The sequence below is a fragment of the Tauraco erythrolophus genome, chromosome 8, assembly GCF_009769465.1.
Source record: "Tauraco erythrolophus isolate bTauEry1 chromosome 8, bTauEry1.pri, whole genome shotgun sequence".
NCBI lineage: Eukaryota > Metazoa > Chordata > Aves > Musophagiformes > Musophagidae > Tauraco > Tauraco erythrolophus.
Genome location: NC_141472.1, coordinates 33,704,295 through 33,728,538, shown reverse-complemented (window position 1 = coordinate 33,728,538; position 24,244 = coordinate 33,704,295). Strand labels below are relative to the sequence as shown.

General features: G+C 49.9%; 1 protein-coding gene across 2 annotated transcripts in view; it reads left to right on the top strand.

The window, feature by feature from the left end:
* The window catches only part of ITGB5 (integrin subunit beta 5), a 69,224-nt gene extending 46,753 nt beyond the window's left edge, over positions 1–22,471 (top strand). For both annotated transcript variants that reach the window (XM_086615427.1, XM_086615428.1), the window contains 5 exons: positions 15,094–15,316; positions 16,032–16,135; positions 19,707–19,823; positions 21,664–21,830; positions 22,376–22,471. In XM_086615427.1, the coding sequence (XP_086471553.1) occupies positions 15,094–15,316; positions 16,032–16,135; positions 19,707–19,823; positions 21,664–21,830; positions 22,376–22,471 (707 nt within the window). The remainder of the gene's footprint in view (positions 1–15,093; positions 15,317–16,031; positions 16,136–19,706; positions 19,824–21,663; positions 21,831–22,375) is intronic.
* Positions 22,472–24,244: the final 1,773 nt, after the last annotated feature.

Sequence of the window (24,244 nt, the reverse complement as noted above, 5' to 3'; positions counted from 1 at the left end):
CATTAAGCAAATGTAGGCCCTGCAACAAGGGAAGAGGGTGGCTGACAGCAGAAAGAGAATAGGGAACAGAGCCTAAACCACATCTGCAATGTTTTCTTTGAAGTGATGTCAAGTCTTGTTATCTTTAGGTTTTTGATTTGCGGGATTTGAGGTTTTTTTCATTTAGTTAAGTTAAAAAGGCGGAATCTGAGCACTGCCTAGTAAAGCTAGGCGTGAAGGGGGGAGACAAAAGGACCATAGAAGACATAGAAGTTAAAAATAATCCTTTGGTTGTTGCTAAGCACTTGTGCAGCTGGAAGCCATGCAGCTGCGGAGGAGATGCAGCTCTGGCTCGGGGGCAGCTGCCCCATGGGTTGATCCTGCTCTGCTCCCTGTGATGGAGAAGGAGGGGGGAGCACACATCTACCAGCATTTTTGAGGCTTGTTTCAGTGACAGAGGCTGCGACGTCACCTCAGGTCACCGCGGTGCAACCTCATGGTGCCGGCTGCTTCATTAGTGGTCCCAGTTATTAGCAGGAGGTTGGGTGCTCACAGGGGGCTAGGCAGCAGCTGCGTGTGCTGTCGGGGCTGCAGGGCATGGAGGGGTGGTTTGGGGTGAGGGTGAGCCTAGTAAAGTCCTCTGAGCCAGAATCATTTTCCATTAGGGTGGGTTAGAGGTTGTGTGAGCGTCTCTTCCCCAGCAAAGGGCAGGGTGTGGGACAGGGAGCTGAACACCGTGTGAGGTTGGGCTAGAAAGTGGAGAGGTGTGTATGTGTCATCACATTTCATGGGTGCTGGGTGCCCATCGCTCCTTCTTAGCAGCCAACAAACCTGGTTTCAAACATCTTGAGTTCTCCTGCCTACAGAGCCGCTGCATAGCCCGGAGGGGTGTTATGGCCAGAATTAGTAACAAGGAGATGGCATGTCTCTTTGAAGATGTGATCAAGACTTGATCAGGCTGAACGTTTATCCTCGAGCTTCCTGAAAACCTTTCTCCTTGCTGCCTTCACGTTCCGCCTTGGCTTTTATCACCTGCAGAAGCTGCTCAGACAAAACCCTTGCCCTGAGACATCTGTGTGCTTGAGAAGAAATGTGTAAAACAAAGAAATCCCCCTGAATAAGAGGAAAAAAATAAACCTCTGACTTGCTGTGACCCGTAGCAGTGATGAACTGAGGCTGGAGCGCCCGTGCCTGGCGTTGCTGTTGGGTGCGCAGCCCCTCTCCAGCTCACATCCCCCCCCCACCTGTGAAATGTTTTGGCTCCAACAGTAATTTATATTGACTTCAAATGTTTGATAAGAAATGAATCAAATGGGAGACCTCCGCTGTCTTCTTTCATTTTCAGGGTTAAACTGGGAAGCTAGGCATGTTCCACTACTCTGCTCACATAGATTAGTGTAAAGAAATGTAAAGTTTAGGTCAGCTTCATTTACTTCCATCCTGTGAGTCAGCCTAAAGAAATGCAAGGTCCAGGTCAGCGGGGACAGGCAGGGCTGAGGGCTGTGATGGGGATCAACTGGAAGAGCGGTCGGCTGAACTCACCTTCATCCCACTGGGACTGATGCTGCTCTCACCTCGTGTACAAGCTCCCTACGATGCTGTTTGGCTATGTATCTGGTGTCATTTTTCTGCACAACATCTGAGCCCCAACTCAGGAAAAACTCTTCTTTTCATTTTCCTCCCAAAAGCATGTTGTTATAAACCAGATCTTCTCTGCTGTCAGTTGTTGCTATTCCTGCATTCCTGCTTGACCTCCTGCAGAGTGTGGGGGCTGCCATGCCATGCTGTCGTAATGTTTTGAGGAGGCAGAGCATGATTGCTCAAGTGGTGATTCAGAAAACGTTTCCACAGGCAAGGCAGGAACCATGGAGGAGCCCACTGCTGCCGTCACAGCTGGGATTCTGGCTCTTAGGTCTCACTCCAGTGATGGGAGCTGGTGGCTGAGCTCCGGGGTCATCCCAGGCTGCATCCCATGGTGTCTTCCTGAAAGGTTGAGTCTGTCCGTGCTTGACCTGGGGGCAGTGAGCTCTGACAGCAACACTCAAAACCTCTCAGCCTTTAGTGGGGGATGTCATTGAGAAGCTCTCTGCTCTTTACACAGTGTGAAGAGGTTGGGAAACCACAGGGATGCATATGGGACACGCTTACCCGCTGCAGGCAGCCTGCGATGCTCCGTGCTTGCATCATGCCCCGTGCTGGGGTGACACTTTCTGCAATGGAAAGCAGGGATACCCAGCCCAGGCTCCCAGGTAATCTGAAAGGGTGGAGAGAGACTGCCCAGGAGCTCTGCAAGTGGCTGGTTGGCATCAGCATCCCTCCTTAGCAGTATTTGAATTTTCCCTACAAACACGGGGTTCCTGAGCATCAACCACTATTATTTTGGAGGGCTGTAGTGAGGCAGCCCTTGTCAGTGTGGTACTGCTAACCACTGATACCCATCACTGCCAGTTAGGGAACTGCTTGTTGTCTGTAACAGAGAAGCCCAGAAGGTTTTTCATTTAAATCACACCTTCTAACAGCGCAGGCTTTTTGGGTTGTGTGGATAGGCTTTGGCTCAGGCACAAGCTCCTTCCTCTTGGCAGCCCTAAGCCAAGAGAGATGTGCACCCCATAAACCACTGCCCTCGAAGGGACCTGTCCTTAATGCTGTCCTGCTGGCGTCTGTGCAGCCAGCCTCACACTCCCGACAGCTCTGTGGGTCTTTGCAGGTCTCTCTGCCTTAAGCTACCAAATTCAGCGGCGTGTCCCACGTGGTTCCATGTGTGCTCATCTCATAGAATCACAGAATCATAGAATGGGTTGGGTTAGAAGGGACCTTGAAGATCATCTAGTTCCAGCCTCCCTGCCAAGGGACACCTTCCACTACACCAGGTTGCTCAAAGCCTCATCCAACCTGGCACTGAACACTTCCAGGGATGGGGCATCCACAATTTCTCTGGGCAACCTGTTCCAGTGCCTCACCACCCTCAGAGGGAAGAATTTCTTCCTTAGATCTAGCCTAAATCTACCCTTTTTCAGTTTAAAGCCATTACCCTTTGTCCTGTCACTACATGCCCTTGTCATAAGTCCCTCTCCAGCTTTCCTGTAGGCCCCCTTTACGTACTGGAAGGCTGCTAGGTCTCCCCAGAGCCTTCTCTTCTCCAGGGCTCATAGCCTTGGTGCAGAGAGGGACTGAGAGCAGGATGGGAGGTGTTTGCATGTAAAATTCCATCTTCATGAAGTTTCATTCAGTCAACAGCCGGCCGAATATGAGCCAGCAGTGGGCCCAGGTGGCCAAGAAAGCCAATAGCATTCTGGCTTGTATCAGAAATAGTGTGGCCAGCAGGACTAGGGAAGCAATCATCCCCCTGTACTCAGCACTGGTGAGGCCACACCTCCAACGCTGTGCTCAGTTTTGGGCCCCTCACTACAAGACAGACATTGAGGTGCTGGAGCGTGTCCAAAGAAGGGCAACAAAGCTGGTGAAGGGTCTGGAGCACAAGTCTTATGAGGAGCAGCTGAGGGAACTCGGGTCGTTTAGCCTGGAGAAAAGGAGGCTGAGGGGAGACCTAATTGCTCTCTACAACTACCTGAAAGGAGGTTGTAGCGAGGTGGATGTTGATCCCTTCTCCCAAGCAACAAGTGATAGGACAAGAGGAAATGGTCTCAAGTTGCACCAGGGAAGGTTTAGATTACATATGAGGAAAAATTTCTTCCCCAAAAGGGCTGTCAAGCATTGGAAAAGGCTACCCAGGCAAGTGGTTGAGTCATCGTCCCTGAAGTAACTTAAAAGACGTGTAGATGTGGTGCTTAGGGACATGGTTTAGTGGCGGACTTGGCAGTGCTAGGTTGACGGTTGGACTTGATGATCTGCAGAGTCTCTTCCAACATAAACGATTCTATGATTCAACTTCCCTGGCACACGAATTCTTGGTGGCCTTTTGGAGGAGCATGGGGGTGACTCAGTGCATGTGTCTTCTCACATCTCCAGTCCTGAGAGACTCTTGAAACCCCCCTACCACTTCCCCCAGGGCATCATTTCCACCCTTCCCCAATCTCTTTCTTCTGCTTCCTCTCCAGATTTATTTTTTTCCCCTTTAACCTGGTTTCTGTTCTCTTTCCATTGTAATCCTGAGACAAGTGCTACCCTCCTCAGAGAACATGCACCTCCCCATCCTGCTCCATGCCTCTTCAGGGTGAAGATCCCAAGGGGTTCAAATGGCCACTGGGCTGGGGCAAACGGCACGGGGTGACCCTCATCCACCGGCTGTAACCTGCAAAAGCACCTCCAGTGCTTATAGCTGCAGCGTGTGAAAATGCCGGGCTCCCCGCTCCGATTGCTCTGCTAATGACCTCCCGTGAAGCCTGGTGCAGCCGCTGTGTTTCAGGTCAGAGGTGGCTGCATTTCAGTGTGGGTGGATGGTTCTTAGCCAGAACGCTCCGTCCTTGATGTGCACACACCTCTAGATTTCTTTCACAATAAATAAATGCGGTATTAGGTATTGTACCACCAGGCATTGCCATTACCTTGTTGTGTGTTAAATGTTTTTGGCATCTCTGAGGAGAAATATGGCAGGATGTGTGATAATGCAAGAATCAAGTCGGAATCGATACGTAAGGCCTCCTGTATGCAATGACAGTTGTTTAGGTAGGCAGAGTGTAACAATCAAAGGTGTAAGGTTGAGGGATTTATCTTTCAGGTCATGGTAGTCACAGAAATCATAGCCCCTGTATTTCTTCAAGTACACAGAAGACTTTTACAAGGGTGTGTAGTGGTAGGACAACGGATTTAAACTGAAAGAGGGTAGATTTAGGTTAGATATAAGGAAGAAATTCTTCACTCTGAGGATAGAGAAGCACTGGAACAGATTGCCCAGAGAAATTGTAAATGCCCCATCCCTGGAGGTGTTCAAGGCCAGGCTGGATGGAGTTTTGAGCAACCTGATGTAGTGAAAGGTGTCCCTGCCCCTGACAGAGGGGCTGGAACTGGATGATCTTTAAGGTCTTTTCCAACCCTAACCATTCTATGATTCTATGATTATTTGGGAGTTGGACTCGATGATCCTAATGGGTCCCTTCCAGCTCGAGATGTTCTAGGATCTTTGCATAAATTTCTCATAGCAACACAAATGATGTTTCCGTTCATGTTTCTTCTCAGTACTGTGTTTATTCTTCGTCTTCCTTCGTGTTTCTGGCAGCAGGTATACCCTGCCTGCCCTGCCATGCTCATGCCAAGGGTCATTCACACCAGAACAGCAATTGAGTTGGACTTTCTTTCCCCAGCGGATCAAGTACTGTTTTGCCAGAGTTTCCATTCCTGGCACGAAAGGGCAAGGCTGTCTTTTCTTACCCCTCCTTTCCCTGTGCCAGGGCTCTCATTGCTATCAAAGTCTTGCAGCTCTCCCCAAATCTGGCAGCGGCTCGTTGGAGGACCAGCCCGCACAGAACGCTGCTGTTTGTGCCTCTTTTCACTGGGGTTTCTCCTTGTCCTTGAGCAGACCTTTTGCAAGCGTTAATGCATGCTAATGAGGCATTAAATGCCAGGGTAGAATTAAAGAATAAAGAAGTGACGTCTTTGACATCTTTACAGGAGCCAGAGCTCCGTCTATGGATCTCTGCTCTTAAAGCAGCACAGCATGGGGGTCACAAGCAGAGGTGTCATCTGATGGTGCATGCGCATACCCAAACACCCTTGTCCTGCTGCAGCTGCCCCCTCCCACCACCGGAAACCTCGTGTCTCAGAAAGTGGAAAGCTCCAAAAGAAAAACAAGATGAACTTTGAAAACACAGCGCGTTGCCTGCTCAGTCCCCAAAGAGAGAAAATGTCTTAAAAAAACCTCTCTTAAATGCTCTGCCTTTACGGCCGATGTCCTGCCGAGTTTGGCATTTGCATTTGGTCCTTCCAATTATAGTAATTAGCAGAAATAAGCATTTGGAAATGAGTGCTATATTTAGGGTTTAGAGGCATATAAAAGCCTCAAGCCAGCAGGTGAGTGAAATTCTGGGTCTCTGCATTTCTTCTTGACATGCACAGACAACCCATGAATTTTGCTCTATTTGGTTTAAAAAACTGAATTTAAACCATTGACCTGAAAGGGAAGTGCAGCACAGACTGTGTGTTTGTTCTTTCTCTTTTTCTTGGTCTTATTTTGAATGATATTCTGACTTCTTCCAGCTTCTTTGGGAACAGAGAAATCCGTTCCAAAACCATGGACCTTTGGTGAACTTGCACCAGATTATGTGTTTGCATCCAGACACAGAACTGGGCAAGGCTCCTGCAGCACTGAATTGTGCAGAGAAAGAATCTCGCTCTGCTGCAGAGCCCACTCCTCTTGACGAGGTCCAGCTTGAAGGACATTCAGCCTATTTGGGTTTCAACAGGATGGGAATTAGCCTGCTTTTCATTTGAAGGATGAGTCTGAACCATAGAATTTGGCCCTGGAGTTCAGGCTATTGGGATCGTGTGGCTTTGTTTTGGAGCCAGGTTTTGTTTTAAGAACAAATCTGGACATTTTTAGGTAGTAGGAGCCAGTAGGAGCCTGCTTGGGCACCAGAGCGGGAAGATAAAGCTCATCCTTCACTATAGCTTTTCTGAAGCCCTATATCTGGGTTTCATCTAGCTGTGAGCACACCGTATGTCCCCTCATGTTTCTAAATCTTCCAAAGCCTTCACGGTGACAAAAGCTAAAGGTTAAATGTAGAGTTGTATAAGCAGACCTGAGCAAAGAGATAGGCCAAGAAGTATATAAATGGGGGAGCTTTCTGGACCCACAGGAGTTGGTGTTATCTGGGCAGGGTTGGGAGAGCCTTTGTCAAGCAGTTTTCTTTGTCAGGCTTTTTGGGGAGAAAGGAAATAAATAGGGGGAGCTGCATCGAGGGGGTTTTGTGAGTGGGTCTGGTCTGTTAGGGGCCAGGGAGTTGGCTGGAGAGAGGAGCACTGCAATGGGAGAGGCATTGGTGCGTCCCATGGGAGACTCAATAAATGCCTGCATGAGAAGAGATGGAGGTCAATAGAGAAGGGCAATGGCACAGAGCCCTCTCTAAGTTAGAAGATTGGAGAGTAGCACAGGAGGGGGACAAATCAGAGGATTCCACCCCAACGCACCCCCTCCTTTCTATCTGGCTTAAGGAATAATCAGAATTATTCGCCATCTCTGCAGTGCCTTCTGTGTCAGGTGCTTAAGGGGTGGTGAAGCCAAGGATGAGCATGTGCCCAGTTTGGTGGGATGGTATTTGGACCCGTGGCTCAAAGGGAACCGGTGCAGCCATCCCGCTTGCCCCCATTCGGGATGGAGCACTGCAGCTCTGGAAGGGTCTGGCAGCAGCCCTCATCTGGTGTTGCTCCCTATACGAAGTTGGCAGCAGGACCTGAAAGCTCCAATTCCCAGTTCTGGGTCTCCATCCAGCAGGCTCGGCTGAGACACTAATGTATGCAAAAGTTAAGAAATTTGTGGAGTGCTGAGCTTGCTTTAAGGAGAAAAAAAAAAAAAAAAAAATGGAAGTCTTTATTTTAAGAAATGCAGCTTTAGATCTCCTTCAGGAAATGACTCCTCGCTGCCCATTTTGGCTTTCTGGTGGATCATCGGCCCTATCTCGTGATTGTGTTTCAGCTCCGCTTCTGTAGTGGAGACAAGGAAAATGAGGAAAGGCTGGCCAGGGCTGCCGCAGGAAATCCGCCTGCCCCGATCGCGTTCAGCTGCCTTCATGAGACAGCAGTTTCCAAAGCCCTGTTTTCCCTGCCCAGTTCTCGTTTAACCCAGAAGTTCCCAAGTGAGTGAGAAAGTGGGGGAGGCTGAGGGTTTTTTTCATATTGGCAGTGCTGCAACGCGGGGGATGCTGCAGTAACGGGGCTCGTGGTACCCAAGGCTGAATTAGCAGCTCAAGCGTGTATTTATTCCTTCGCCTTTGGTTTCATTAGTCTGCATCTCTGATGCTATTTTTGATGGTTGGTGAGCTCAGCCAGCGCTAGGATTGCAATGAAGGTGTATTTAAAGCCTTGTTGATTCTTGGCCAAACCTGTAAGCTTTGGGATATAAATATCCGTTGAAATTAATGCAATGGGAAGATGTACAGATCCATGGTGTAAATAACATACAGAAAAGCACTATTTACTTCTTACTAGTAAGAAGCGTTTGTTTTGTTGTTTCAGTATTGCGTTGTGGATAAATGAGCATGGGTGTGCTGTTCTGGCGTGAGTGGATGCGTTTCAGTTTACACAGAAACCTTAGACCCCTGACGTTGGTCTGTCTGTGTTTGTATAGTGACCTCCTTTTCCCAAGGAGGTTGTTAGGCTCTGTGGGCTCCAGGAGTTGGGGATGCTCCTGCCAGCCTGCCACCCCTTTTTTTCCCTACCAGCCCAGTATGACCCGCGGAACGGATCCTATGCCCATCCCCAGTATTTAAAATTTCCTGAGCTCTCCTGGACTTCCCACCGGTGCCGACCATCTGGCAGCAGGACGGCGCCGGGAGCTGGAGCTGTGTTGCGGGCAGGCTGCCTCGCCTCGCCTTGATGTGCGGTGCCGGCTGCTTTGAGTCATGGAAAGAGATTAGTGGGGAAGTCGATGATTTATTTGCCTAAGCAAGCACTGTGTCTTACCATAGCCCTTTCCCAAATGGAAAAGTCTACATTTTCCAAGTGTTCAAAGCCTCTTCCGCTGCCCTTCCTCCTCCCACTCAAAATGTGCCATTCTCGGAGCCTCTCTTGCGGACATCGGGTGCTTTTGCTGAGAGATTTTGCTGAGAGATTTTGCTGCTTTTGTACCAGGTCTGGTGCAAAACTGATGCTCAAGCAGTGCCTCGTGTTGGATGGATGGCACCAGGGATTCAGGAAAGTGCTTGCCATAACTTATTTCTCTTAATTGGGTTTCCTGTGGGGTTTTTGTAGGTTTTTTTCAAACTGGTCATTAAAGTAACCAAAAATGACAGAGGCACAGCATTTTGAAGGTCCTGACCCAAAGCCTGGGTGTGAGCAGAGAGGCACAAAAATAAGTGGCTTGATTTAATGGGAACAAAATGCAGTATGACCTTTTCCCTCCTGAGTGCTCGGAAACCAAAAAAGTGGCTTAAAAATCACAAGGATTATTTTCTTCTCGTATGGTTAGCACATCAAATTAATTTTCTAGAAGGTGGGGAAAACCAGGAGTGTTGGAGGGGCTCATTTTCAAACCCTTTCTCGCCCTCCATAAAAGCTGGGATCATTTTTTTATTTCTCTCAAAAGAAAGCTAATGGTTTTGCATGATTTTACAGTCCCCAGAAGTAGGATGCTCTAGAAAAAACACTTTCAATCCAAAAGAGCTAGCGACAGAACTTGTAGTGCATCGAGTTTCAGACCTCTCGGTGCAGCAGCAGTTCTCGGTACGATTCCGAAAAGGCAAACTGGGTTATCACGGGGGGCAGGCAGGCTGTCCCGCCAAGCGCTCAGCCACTGGCCACCACGGGATCCCACTGTGCAGCCTGCTATCAGGAAGCCTGGCATGAAATCAGGGTCAGAGGCTGGAAGTTCCTGCCAGAAGCTACTATCCCAACTCCTGCTTGCTGGCAACTACCCCACTCAGGGACCGGAGCTGCGGTGTGTGGTGCTGGCGTTGGGCTGCCAAGGCGGGGTGAGGGCAGAGGGGGTCTGGTCTGCGGCTGTCATTCCGGCGGGCAGCCGAGGGGGAGAGGCAGAGGCAACCGGGGTGAAATGAGGACGGTTGGACATCCTGCCAATAGCCGCCTGAGTGACAGTGAGCCATGCAGCCCAGCCGGGGCACAGCAGTGGGACAGAGATATATTTTGGGGCAGGGAGAGAGACAGAGGGCCCAGCTGGGCTGCGGGTCTCGGTCCACGTTGGTGGCCTCCTTGGGAAAAGGATACCTCCAAGCAGCGGTGCACCCTGTGGCTCCTGCCCTCCTGGGTCCCAGACTAGTCCAAACTTAGTGTGGGGACTGTTCTCCCCCGCCAGAATCATTGCTTCCCTCTGCTACACCCTCCCAGTGTGTTTCTGCAGCCCCCCTGACACGTGTGTCGTGGGTTATGTTGAACCGCCCCACACACAGCCGGTCACTCCCCCTCCCCCACCCCCAGGAATGAGGGAGAGAATTAAAGGATAAACGTGAAACCCGTGGGTTGAGATAAGAGTGATTTAATACAGATGATTTAATACAATGTAGGTGCTCACCACCCCTCGTATGCGAAGCCCGTCTCGTCCCGAAAACTGCAAATCCCGGACGAACGCGAGGCCCCGAAATAGAGAGGGGCAGAGAGGGAGAGAAAGAGAGAGAGAGAAAGAAAAAAAAAAACAGCAGAGCAACAGCGCAGCAAGCGCAAAAGAGCAAAAGTGCAAAAAGAGCAAAAGCGCAAAAGCCCCTCTTCCCGGCTGACCCTCGCTTTTATACTGGGCATGACGCTGCATGATATGGAATACTAATTGGCCAGTTTGGCCCTCAGTCTTAAGTTCCACACAAATGACAAGGGGAATCGTGTCCCCCTTGTCCCAGCTATGCTCCCCCCTTATCCTGCCGTGTTTCTGTACTCCGCACACTGAAAAGTCCTTGGAGTTTCACTTCCAACCACAAACATCAGCTTGCTATCAACATTCTTCTCAGAGTGAGCCTCTGAGTGAAACCAAAACAGGGAGCTCTTCTGGCTGTTAAAAAAAAAACTCTGTCCCAGCTAAAACTGGGACAACGTGTTTCTTGTTAGCCCCCATGACGATCAAGAGCTGACTGGAAAGTATGTTATCAAATTCAGAGGGAGCGTTTCATTTCCCAATTAGATCTGGATCTTTTAAACATTTAAGCTCGTCTTGTTTCAAGGATGAGAACAGGAGAAAACATCTCTTGTTATATTTGGAGAGCATAATATCTTTTGGCTTCGCAAACCAGCTTTAGTAGAGGACATCCAAACTCAAAGGGTTCCGGGGGCTTAAAGTCCAGGGTAACATCCCACACTGTGAGACTTCTGCTGGTGCAGAGGTGTCAGAAACACACCCTTCTCGAGGACACATTTTCATTTTGGAAATGAAACTGGGAAGTGAAACCAGGTTCCTCATCAACATAGTAGTGGAAGGCTTCCCACAGGCATGATCTTACATGGCATAGAGATTGCCTAACCACATCAGTGCTGCCTGTGACCACAGGAGAGCCGAGACTGGAAACATGCATCACATTTTGCTGCAAAATCCGAGTACGAGGTAGCACCATGCATGCTGCAAACCTCAGCTCCGGTTCACCATCACCAAAAGACTCACTGCCACATTGCCTTGGGGCTCCTCTCAGGTTGTGTCCTGGGCAAGAGGACAGTGGATTTCCATCTCTGGCACTCCAGGTGGACGTTGAGAAGTGGGACGACTCTTGTCATATCCATATGAGAAATAAATGTATCCCACTCACTGTGTTTCTCCAGTCTTCAGGCTGTGTGAGAGAGAGATGGATGGATGGAGAGCACCAGAAGTGGAGCTTACGGTGCGTGCAGGAGCAGCCGCTCTTTCAAGCTGATGCAGGCAGTGAAGATTGTAACATCTTTGCCATTAAAGGTCGACATGGAAATTCTCAGTCTTGGCATATTTCCCGTGGTGAGCTTCAGCCAGTGACTTCTTGCGTATTGAGCCAGTGTGGCCGAGGCAGAAAACACATTTCAACATCTTTTCAAATGTTAAGCTCACACCCAACACTTAGTCACCCTCATGTAGAGGTTTTTTCCTTCATCCCCTTTGATAAATGGAATTATGTACCTGAAGGTGCGGTTTCTTAAATTTTCCAATCGCAGTGGTTTAACAGGATGCATTATTTGGAAATGGCTGTTCCCCCAGGACAGTCATTCCAGGCTCCATCCCCAGCATGCCAGAGACTGGAAGGAATAGACAATCTTTCTAGCCTCCTATACGCTGGTGGCTTTAAAAACGTAACCATTCTATGGTCCAGAGACAGATTTCCAATGGATTCGCACCTTATGCTGGGCTCTGGTGTCCCAGGAGCTAACTGACTGAGCTAAGGCTGACGATACAGGGGCGCTGCCCCTCTGCCTGGGAGCAAGGAGGGGGCTCCCACCCAGGTCAGGCCCGTGGCGGGGTGTGAATGCAATCAGCTTGCTTCTCTTGGCCCTCACAGCTCAAATTCACACGTGAGCACGTTTACTAAATGCCATATACATGGATTCCCAATGCCAGCTGCTTTGGATTCCTTGAAATAGTGCCCATTTAAGAAAACTGGGATTTATAGCTAATCTGGACGCGTGCATTGCCATGGAGACTCCAAACTTGCTGTGTGCCAGAGCCCGATGTCCTGAATTAATTGTGACTAAAAGCTGGCCACCCCGTTCGATTTGCTTGTGAAGCAGAGGGCGCAGGGGTCCTCGCTCTGCAGCTGCACCCCGAGCAGTGGCAGTGGTGGGCATAGCTGTGTCCCACGGGCCGGAAACCTGAGCTTTGTAGGGAAGAGGCAAACCAAACCTGCCTCTATGGATGTGTCTGTGGAGAGGGCAAGGCTGTCATGAAGGCAAACAGAGTGAGGGAATTTTAATCTCCATCAGATGTAGGCAGGGAAGGAGGTCAGCTCTAGAGATCTTGTAAACATAACCTCCTCCATCTAGTAACGTTTGAGTTTGCAGGCTGGATCCAAAGCAAACGGTGGGAGAGCAGAAGAGGCTGTAGGAGGGCGACTCGTGATGTGCCGGGACGTAGGAGACGCCTAGTAAAACAGAAGGTGCTCCCGTGACTTTTGGCAAGGAATATAGCCTGACAACCCACAGCCTTTCCGGTAGTCTTGGAGCAATGGGAGAGGCAGGGAGATCAGCGGGTTTGTGTCGAGGAAAGGAGCGTGTCTACAATTTATCTTGTCTGAGGCGCTTGAGGCTGTTTCCAGCGGGAAGGCTGAGCTGTAATTAGGTTGCTGATGAGCCTCATATACAAACCCTTCAGCTCTATAAACTCTGCCTTCAAAGGCATCCCTTCTCCTAGGGACTGACCAAGCAGGAATTCGAGCAGTGTTTCCAATGAACTGATGGATGCCTTGCTGAAACCAGATGCTGGGCAGCCAGCCACTCCACTTAACCTCACCGAAAGCCTTGAAGCCTGTTGATATTCTCAGCCCGTCGCTAAACCCCATAGTTGCAAGGGGATGCTTCAGTAGAGGAAAACTTACTGGATGGGTTTCTTCATTCATCCCTGCTCTGAGCTGCCCTGAGTTACTCGCTGGGGGAGGTTCAGCTGGTCCCAGCAACCTTCATGGTACTGGCTGGAACGCAGAGGTCCTGCTTGGACACAGGAGGTGGTGCTTGTCGATTCAGTTTTTATCTAAGGAGTTTTAATGTTTTTGGGAGTACTTCTTAGGTAAAGCTGTTACAAAAGCAGAATAGGAAAGACCTTATGAAATGGTTGGCCTGCTAGGCTTTTTGCTGCTAAACCCTGGGTTCAAAACCAGCAAGGAAGCACTGCTCCATTGCCATCTTCATTTCTCTCAATGTAGATGGAGAAAGAAGTGATCAATTAGTACAAAACTCCAGCCAGCCCAGTAAACATAGAAGCCCTCACAGGAGCCCCCTCTTTTACACCATTTTGAGGGCCTAGCAGTAATACTGATCTCCAGAGCTTGGAGTCCACAGTAGGCAAGGAAGCATGGAGGAGGAGAAAACTTCTTGCTGAGTGGTGTGGCCTGGAGAAGGCTAGGCTAGAAGCTTGGCTTGGGCCCCCCAGTTAGTGGCACAGCAGGTCTGCTAGCAAAATCTAATGCCATAGCAAGACCGAGCAGAAAAGTGGCCGCAGTCTGGCTGTGCTGTCTCTTGCCTGGCTCACGCAGTGAGCATCCAGGTCCTCTGGTGCCCTAAAGTGTTTCCCTGCCCTGTGCCATGCCTGAGACAGACACGTCTGGGTTGAGAAGCAGTGTTTTGAAAGCCACTCCCAGGAACCCTTCGTTTTTATGACTCCAGCAGCAGTAGAAATCGTGGTGTTACATGGTGCGTAGCTCTCGTGGCTTAGCTGGGGCCTTCAGGTGGGCACAGAAGTGAAGCCGAGTGATGCTTCGGAAGCACAGGGGACTGAGTGACAGAGATGGGGCTCACCATCTGCAGAGGTGGGAGATGTGATGCTCTGCAGAGCCCCGTCATGCAGCACCAGGCACCAGGAGGCAGAGGTGGGAGATGTTCACTCTGTGGGTAAGAAAGGCTCATGACAACGTGCTGCTGAAACGTGCTCTCAGGTGTCAATGTTTGCTTGGTGGTGTCAAGCACTGAATGGGGGTGAGCCAGGAGGGTACAAAGGGGCACCCTGAAAAGAGGGGGATACTTGGGAACCCTCCTCTGGAGAGAGGAAAGTAAGAGGGTAACGAGTTTGACACCTGGCTGGAGTGTGTGGTTTCTACCAGCTAATCCTATTTAGGCTCTGCAATAGTAGGTGGTTGTTCCTTGCATGGACCTGCTCAGTTTGCTGCCCTCCACCCGCAGAAGGACAACAGTGCTATGCTGAGTGGGGGTCCCAGGGGGACTTGGGGTGGAAGTCACCTTCCCCAGCTGTGGGCCGTGTCTGCTTAAAGGGAGCTGCCCTGTTCTCCTTGTGGTCACCACCTCAGTGCTGGTCTCTTCTCCCAGGTAGCTAGCAATAGGACAGGAGGAAATGGCCTCAAGTTGCACCAGGGGAGGTTTGGTTTAGATTAGATATTAGGAAAAATTTCTTTACTGAAAGAGTGGTGAAACATTGGAACTGGTTGCCCAGGGAAGTGATGGAGTCACTATAACTGGAAGTGTTCAAAAAACGTGTAGACATAGCACTTCAGGACATGGTTTAGTGGGCGTGGTGGTATTGGGTTGACGGTTGGACTTCATGATCTTAGAGGTCCTTTCCAACCTTAATGATTCTGTGATTCTATGATCACTGCTGGTACCTCCCAAGGGCGGTTTGTGCCCCTGTCCCGGCCACCTTGTCCTACCTAGGAAGGGAGAGGTGCCTGTTTGTCTTGAGCAACTGTAGAGGGAAGCTGGAGGAGCTGCGAGTAGGTATTTTTCACTGCTAAATGTCGATATCTAGGTGTTTCCCATCGCCATCGGTTTGTTGCTGTGCTAAGTAAGGTCTGTCCAGCAGCTTTGCCTGCTGGGCTGCTGGTCCCTCCTGTGCAGGGGCAGCTTGGGATGCCACTGACGCTTCCTCCTCGCTCTCGCCTTCAGGCCATGGGGAATGTCACTGCGGGGAGTGCAAGTGCCACGCTGGTTACATTGGGGACAACTGCAACTGCTCCACCGAGACGGACAGCTGTGTTTCCAGCAACGGGCAGATGTGCAGCGGCAGGGGCTCCTGCGTCTGCGGAAAGTGTCAGTGCACCGAGCCGGGGGCTTTTGGAGAGATGTGTGAGAAGTGTCCCACCTGCCCAGGTGTCTGTAGCACTAAAAGGTACTCATGGGGAGGTTCAGGAGGGGCTTCTCGCTGGTGGGACGGGCAGCTCTTTGGTTCCTGGAAGACTTTTCAGCTAAGGAATTACTCCTGCTTGGTTCAGCAGGGGTGATTAGCCCCAGGCAAGCCTGCTGCCACTCAGAGCCTGCACCAAGCAACGTGAGAGCATCCCAGATAGAGAAGCAACAAGTGTTGCTGCCCAAGTCCTCATGGAGGCTCATGTTCCTGTTCCTTTCCAGTGCTGCCTCGCTCTGCAGGCAAGGCTGGCAGCCCCAGTTTCGCTGCACCCTGAGCTGCAAACATCTGGTCCCAGAGAGCTGCGAGCTGCAGAGGACAGGAGGACAGGGCTGCCTGCCTGCCTCGCAGTGATGGAAATTCCCTGGGCATCAGCCCCAGGCTGGTGCAGAGCAGCAGTGATGTCTGCCTTGATCTCAGGCAGGATGGATTTTGCAGTAGCCGACGTGAAGCTCCCCGACATCCAAAGGGCAAACAGTCCCCAAACCTACCAGCTGTTTTGCACCTTTATTGAATCCACCCCCAGAATAAATCCCTCCTCGAGATGGAGATGCTTGGCTATGAAGTTGCTCTTTCCTTGTGGTGCAGATGTGCAGCCTCCAGACCAACATGCAGGGAGTCCCTTTCCGAGGGGGGAATCTCTGTGTTCCTGTGGTTTCTGACAGGTGCTTAATCTTCCCCTCCATGTATCTTTCTGCAGGGACTGCATTGAATGCAAGCTGTTTAACTCAGGAAGACTGGCTGATAACCAAACCTGCCAAAAGCACTGCAAGGACGAGATCATCACCACTGTGGATGTTCTTGGTAAGTCAGCAGCAGCAGGACTGCAGATGGTGGGAGCCAGTGACTGTCGTGTTGAACTCCTCTTAACCACACCAAGACACATCAGTAAGGAAAGCCTCAGGGAGAACCTGGTGTTTAGGAACATACGTGTATGTATGTGGTATGTGTGACCCTCTCTCCAGGCCGTAATCTATACTGAAGTAAAAAAACCTTTAATTTTAATTTTAAATAACATCTGAAAATCGAATTGTGTGAGGACCATTACTGACAGTGTGAGGGGCAAAGAGAGTAGGATGAGGTAGGTGAGACAGGAGATTAGATGAGCCATGAGAGAGTGCAAAAGGGCAAAGTATCACCCAAAAAAGGCATTCTCTGATCTTCTGAGAATTCATCTTGAAAGAAATGAGCTTGTAAGAGAAAGCAAAGCTGGTTTGAAGATGATGAGTTCTTCTTTGATGGAGCTGACTGCTGAAAGTCCCTCTGGGAAGCTCCTCTCTTACCCTTGGTGTCCTCTTCTAGAGGTCACCCCACACCTGCATCTTTCAGCAGGTGACTTTCTCCCCCTTCTTTTCAAGTTCCATTCTGGGAGTCTCTGGTTGCTATTCGGGGGAGTAGAGAGGGCCCAAACTGTGACAGATTTAATCACAGTCCTGACTCTGGCCTTAGCAATACCCCTTGGAAGGACAGATGGAGATCCAGCGGAGATAAATCACTGTCCACATTTGGCATTTCCTCCTCATCCTATGGTTTATAGAGGTAGAAGTGCTCTACCTTGCTTGTCCTTTCTCTCCCACCTCCTAAGCTTCCTGCAGGCAATGTTTTTCCCATTGACTCCTCTCACACCCAGTGTCTAGCTTTTAAATTACGACCAGTGGGGTTTCCTACCTTTCCCTTCGGGACACTCGCTCTTCTTCTCTCCATCCTCCCTGTGGTTTACCGGGGAGTGCACCTGCCCCAGCACACTATGAGAGGTTACAAGGTGCTTCCAAACCACACAAAGATCCTTCCTGATACCCAGCTGGTCTGTGTTTCTTAGGAGCCAGCAAATACTGGGGATTAAAGCTCAACTCTCCTGCCCGGGTGTTGCACCATGTCAAAGCCAGCTTTTGTGCTGACTGCGCCCTGGGATTTGAGACCGGGCCATGGTTTGTCAACACTCCACATGGCTTTGAGAGAAAAACACAGCCAAATTTCTGTTTTAAGACATTTTGGGGAATTATCCTTATTCTTCTGTTGGGCTATTGCAGTCAGATTGTGGGCAGTGCTGAGCTCTTGGTAGTTCAGGGAACTCTGCAGCTCGGAGATCTGGGCTACTAGGGAAAAAGGTAAAGCAAAATATTCCTAGCGAAAGTGCTTGAGGACTACGGGCTTCTTTACAGGCAGACTCAGTCAAATGCTGGTGTTAAAGTGCTTTTGTGCTATGTAGTGCATGTTAAAAGTCCCTGCTGAGAGGCCAAATGCTGATGTTTGTCACAGAAGACATAGGTCTGCATTGTCCTGGCAGTGGAGGATGGGACCTTCTTAAATATCGAGTGGCAGTGAACACACCCTGGAATATCCCACGTGCCTGTTGGCTCTGGCTATGAAGCAGCCAGTGCTTCAAAGCTTCACAGAGCAGAGGTATCTATCATTGAGCTCACGAGTCAAGATGATGCCTTTTGGGAAGTTTATATGACTTGCATTGGATTCTGCAGGATCTCCTTTGCTTCTGCAATATTAAATCTCCATTCCTGATGGTTCCAGAGAGTACCTTTCAACATGAGATGAGCATGCCAAGTCCAGTGCTGAGCGGAACCTGCCAACAGCACACATCAATGGACCTGAAAGCTCAGTGGGACCATCGCACCTCTCGGTGGGGATGAGTGGTCTCTGAAACCTAGTGAAGACTAGAGAGATAATGACAGAGATCCTTACTATTGAGACTTTAATCACCATATCATTTAGTAGAATAATGGTGCGAAGATGGGATTGAAAACAGCTGGGCCTGAGGGAACTAAGATTTGCTGCTTAACTCAGAAGGGTATTAGTCAAGAAACATGGAAGTTTTACCAATATTAATCTAGTTAGTACTTTGCTTTGTAACAATCAGCACTTCTCCAGCCCTGCCTTTGATACCACTGGGTAGGTAGAGCAGGTTCTCCTGTCCCGAGGTAGGAACAGCTGAAGTTTGTCCACATTAGGAACCCTGTCAGGTCTCACCAGAGGGGCAGTTGCATCTGGGCTCAGAGCCGTTGGAATGGAGGGCGTTAATCATTCGACTGAAAGCGGGTCAAAGGCATTGAAAGGAAAGACAAACAGACAGGAGAAAGATAAGGGGCTGGAATAGCAGTGGTCATTAACGCCATCATTTTTCAGCATGACAGACAGGCACGGATATAAGCAAGAAGGAGGGCTGTGGGAAGCATTTTCCAGGTGCCTAAGCCAGGGGCACGTCTTTGCCAACCAGTAGCACCAGGTGCCCAAATCCCTTCCTCACCCTTGAAACTCTCAGCCCACGCAGGCCTCCAGAGATGTGCTCCTGCAGAGCTACCTGGCGTGGCCGGAGATGTTGCCTCATCTCCCTCCAGGCGCTGTCCCTGCAGCGGGGACACCCCATGAGCTGTGGCCATGCAGGCCAGTGGCTCTGCTGAAATCCCCCCTGAAGCTGGAGGTGCAAACCTGAGATGACGACTGTGCTGAAATTTTTTAATTGCTTTTATGAAGCAGCCTTCCTCGGGAAGCATCTTATAGTGACCAGAGCCTGTTGCTACGGTACATTAAACAGGCAAACAAACAGCATCCATATGGCCATGGGGATCAAGTGGTCACGTTTCTTGCAAATCCCCAATCTCCTTATCCTCTTCTCCAACCAGCTCCTCCCTTCCCCCTCATTCCCTCCTCCCCTCTCCATTTTCCTCTTCTATCTCACCCTTTAAAAACAAACTTCTCAGCCGTTTCCGGAGCTGGAGCCATTCAGCACAGCTGGAGCACGAGCCAGCCATGGGCTGCAGCTGCTGCCAGCCCCGGCCGTGTCCTCGCAGGCTGAGTCTCTGCCCCTCGCTTTCTCTTCAGCTTCCACTCTTCAAGAAAATTAGCAAATTAAGAAGAAAACGGTGTTTATTGCCAGAGGAGACTTGCATGAAGGAAGAGTGTGTGTAGGTGTGAGGCTGTGCCTGTTTGCCCTGCAACGTTTGCCGAGCGCTGCCTTTCCTGAGCAGTGAGTCTGGACGCTGCTCAGTTCCGATTTGCACGAATTGTGATCAAACTGTGCGGCTTTCCAGGCTCGGTCCCCATTTCCCCACTCCCTGGCAGCCGTGGGAGGCCTTGCTCAGCTTGCAGAGAACTGTGCTAATTCTTAATATTAAACCTGCCAACGAAGTCAACCAAGTGCCATATTGCAGCTTTAAACATATCCCGTTAGAAAAGGAGACTAGGTCAAAATCAGGGGAACTCACGCTATCAGAAGTTTTTTAGGGGGAAATAAGCTTAATAAAAAGAGAGTGTTGGAAGCATTTGTGTAAGAAATTAAGATACAAGAAGTCTGCAGTCTTTAGGATTTTTTTTTATATTAAAAAAAAAAAAAACAAACCAAAAACTTGGCATCTCATTCCAGAAACGGATGACCCGAATGCGATCCTCTGTGCCTACCCGGTGAACAACTGCGTCATGAAGTTCACCTACTCGGAGCTTGCCAGTGGGAAATCCAACCTCACCGTCCTCAAAGAGCCAGGTTGGCCCTCCTTTGACTTTCCTTCTAACGGCACAGCCCGCCTTGCCAGAGATGACAGGCTGCTAGGGGGGCAGAAAGGCTGGTTTAGCTGCACAAAGGTGTGTGCAAGCAGGTGAACCAGGACGATTTAAAACAGGGAGGTGTTTTACAGTGCTGAAACTCAGCTCCAGATCCTCCAAACTCAATAAAAAAGGGCTCTGACCAAGAGTGAAACACACACCTGAGCTGCCAGCGTTGCTCGTGAGTGGCTGATGGGCTCCCTGCCAGCTCAGGTTGCTGAAACGGAACCCAGGCTGTTGATGCTGCAAAACACATGCCAGCTACTGATAAGGTGATACAGCCACGGCGAGCAAAAAAAAAAATCAGAAGGGGTGTCCTGGTTTCAGCTGGGACAGAGTTAGTTCTTCTTTTTAGCAGCTATAAGAGCTCTGTGTTTTGGTTTTGGTCTGGGATTCGTTATGAGAAGAATTTTGGCAGTGCACTGATGTTTATAGTTGGTGCTGAGACAGCAAGGACTTTTCAGCTTCCTGTGTTTTGCCAGTGTGCAGGAGCACAACAGGCTGGGGGCGAGCATGGCCGGGACAAAGGGGCCACAACCTCCCTTTATGATTTGAACTTCGATTTAGGATTGAGAGCCAAATTGGCCAATGGAGTATTCCATATCGTGCAACATTGTACCCAGTATATAGATGAGGGCTGACCAGAGAGAAGGGGTTTTTGCTCTTCCAGGCACTCTTGACTCTCACAGTGCTCTCTCTCTCTCGCTCTCACTCTCTTTTCGGGCCTTTCGCTTGTCCGAGATTGTGGTGTTGGAGCTTACCTGTTTCAGGATCGTTAGTCCAGGCCGGGACAGGCTTTGGTCACTGGGTGGTGAGCAATTACACTGTGCATCACTCATATATATTATTATCATTATATATATATTTTTTCATATAGTAGTAGTATTAAATTGTTCTTATCTCAACCCACGGGTCTCTGTCCCATTTCCCCTTTAATTCTCTTCCCCATCACCTGGGCTGGGTGGCGACTGGGTGGCGTTTAGTTGCTGGCTGGCCCAAACCACGACAAGGGGACACCTGGTTAAGTCAGGATGTTAGATGAACTCGTCCCCTCGCCAGGCTGTTGCAGACAGCTGTGCATTATTTTAGTCCCGCACAATGCGATTTCTCAAAGAAAAGCCCATGTGGTGTTGCAGGACAAACTGGTGAGCTTGTCGATACCCCGAGTATCTGCTCTGGTCCTCCAAGGCACAGGCCAGTAGGGGAAAGACTGAGATACCACACATTTTGTTTTATTTGTGGGACAGCTTGCACAACTGAAAGACCAGTTGATTTGTTGGAACTAGGTGATCTTTAAGGTCCCTTCCAACCCAACCCATTCTATGATTCTCTGATGAGCTAACAGTTATCGTACTTATTTGAAGTGCCTCGTGATTACCTGTCTCCACATGGGCCAGAAGCTGAGCTGGCTTTTGCCAGAGGCACTTTAACCCTCTGTGTCCCACATGGGTCACCCAGCATTAAAACCAGGCGTGACCGTTGGATGGTGGCACTGCAGCACTGCTCTTCCCCCAAAGCTCTTTGTGACATCCCAGCTCCAGTGACGTCCGTGACAGCTGTGCCTTTGACCTGCCTCTAGCCAGGAATTTATTTAATGAAAAAAAAAAAAAAATCCCTTTGGTTTCAGAGAGGACTGTTGCTTTTTTTTAATTTAGTCACCTCTGCTGACGCTGCCCTGAGGTCACTTGCTCGGTGGCTGCTGTCTAGGTGGTTACATCCCTGTATCCTGATCTGGGATGCACTCGCACCAGAGCTAACTACCTTCTCCCCCTCATTACCAGCATGCAGCTCAGCCCCCAGTGCCGTGACGATCGTGCTGGCAGTGATTGGCAGCGTGGTGCTCATCGGCATCATCCTGCTGGGGCTCTGGAAACTGCTCGTCACCATTCACGACAGGCGGGAGTTCGACCGATTCCAGAGCGAACGCTCCCGGGCCAGATACGAAATGGTGAGCCCAGGGTGGGGGTGCTGCTGGTGTAGGGGGGGGCATTGGGATTGCCAGCAGCAAACAGCTCTGCAGCGATGGAGAGGGGTGACAGGTGCAAGGGATGCAGGGCTTCAGGGTCCAGCACGTCGCACAATGTCCTTCCCCTTGGCAAGTTACAAATACTCTGTGAAATTATACCCAGCCTTTGGCTTCATCGTGTATTTCCCAGCCGTGCTGAAAGGCTGAAGGAGGGAGGAGAGTGGAGACCAAGGGACTGTGGTGGCAGCCAGGTTGGTCAGGTCTGTGAGGGAGGGGAGCCCTTCTGGGAGGCTTTAGGTGGAGTTGCTCAGAGTTTGAGGGCATCACCTGTGCCTACAGACAGGATGGAAGGTGGGTCAGGTGGACAAACGCGACTGCTTTTGAGTCTGAATGCACATTTCAGTCAAAGCCAAACACAGTGGTATCTCCAAATTAATTGACACAGGAAGAGAGATTATACACATTTTCACCATGACACGAACTTTGTCCCTCACCTTTGTTCTTTTTCTCTGTTCATTTCTCCAAAGGCATCCAATCCTCTCTACCGAAAGCCCATTTCCACGCATAACGTAGAGTTCACGTTCAACAAGCTCAACAGGTCTTACAACGGTACAGTTGACTGATGGGGTCTCAGCGCCTGGGACTGCTGTGGACAATTGCTTGACTGTATGTGCTGCTTCCCCACTTGAAGATGGGATCCTCTTCAGGGCTGAGAATCCCTTATGACAGGACTGGTTGATGACCCAAGCCTGTTATTTGCACAGTAAGGATAAAAGTCTGGTCCGTTCTGGAGGCACAGACGCAAAGGCAGGCTCCCTGCTGGTGCTGATGGACTCCGAGCCATGTGAGACTCCACACCCCAGCTTTCTGGATATATTAAACCTGCCAACTAAGTCAACCAAGTGCCATATTGCAGCTTTAGACATATCCCGTTAGAAAGGGTGACTAGGTCAAAAATCAGGGGAACCCACGCCATTGCAAGTTGTTAGGGGGGGAATTAGCTTTAAAAGGAAGAGGGTGTTGGAAACATTTGTGTAAGAAATTAGGATACAAGAGTTCTGCAGTCTTTAGGAATTTTTTTTTTTATAAAAAACAACAAAATAAAACTATTGTGCATATATGATGCTGTGAGTAGAGTTCATTGTTTCCTTGCCGAGCCCCCCACCCACAGAGCGAACTGGGCCTGGCTCCTGCCAGCACAAGGGCTGCTGCCTGATGGATTTATTAATTAATATTAATTTGCCTCATCGGTCAAAGCACGGCTATAAAAGCAGGAGCTGGAGCCACTGTGATCGCCGCAGAAGGTACGTTGATTTAATACCCCGGTGTTGACCCAGGGCGGGGAGTGCCACAAGGAGCTCTCGCTCTGTGCCGGCGATGTTGGACAGACGGGAAATGGGTGGGAGCCCGAGGGAAATGGGAGTTGAGTCTGAGGAAACTAAATTAAACACCCATTCCCTGGAGTGTGCAAGTTGGTGTCCGGCCTGGGTGCCTGCGGGAGGGCAGCTGGGAGCACACGGTGACTCCCCTAGATCGCTCACTTTTCTCCAGAGGATGAGAGCTGTGGGCTCTGGCAGATCCCGGCTGGAAAAGCAGGGTAGCACTGAGCTTTCAGCTGGAAAGGGGGCTGGGGAAAGCCCAGCGTTGTTGCTTCGCATGCATTTTGCTTTGAGTTTGTGGGTTCCCCCCCCACCCCAATCTGCTCCCCCAGCCCCATCTGTTTTCCCTGGAGCTGGGGTTTGGGTTACCCCGGCTGACAGCTGCAGCTTTAAACCCACACCGAGTGCAGCGGAGCTATGGCCACCAGCACGAGAGAGAAGCCAGAGCAAGTGCTACTGCCTACTGCTTTTTTTTTCCTTCGTTTTTTTTTTTTTTCCCCTTTTTTCCTTGTCTCTTAGCCCTGAACAGATCATGCAATAGTCAGCTGAAGGAAGCTTGCCAGGGAAAAGCAAAAACAAATGGTGTTCATTGTTTTGACTTGCTCTTCTCATTGGAAAAGGGCCATGGGCCCATCCTTCCGGATTTTTTTTTTTTTAATTTGTTTTTGCCTCAGTAAACAGAAGCTCTTATTTGCTCAGTATAAACAGCTCTCCTTCGAGAACTTTATAGTCCCCCCCTCCTCCTACCAGCAGCACTGAAGAAATGCAGCAGACCACACTAAAAATAGCTCAAAATGGGGATTTTTTTTTTTTTTAGGAGTGCAGCAAGTGGTATGCTGGCAGCATCAGCGCTGATCAAGTGGGCTAAAAAAACCCAAAACCCCAAAATAAATGAAATCCAGGCCCTGTCTTCCCACTTGATTCCACTAAATCTGCCCTAGAAGGGGAGGAGGGTGGATACATCCTGAAAACAAACGCAGGGGCAGGCTCTGGTTAAATACTGGAGCTGCCTTCGTG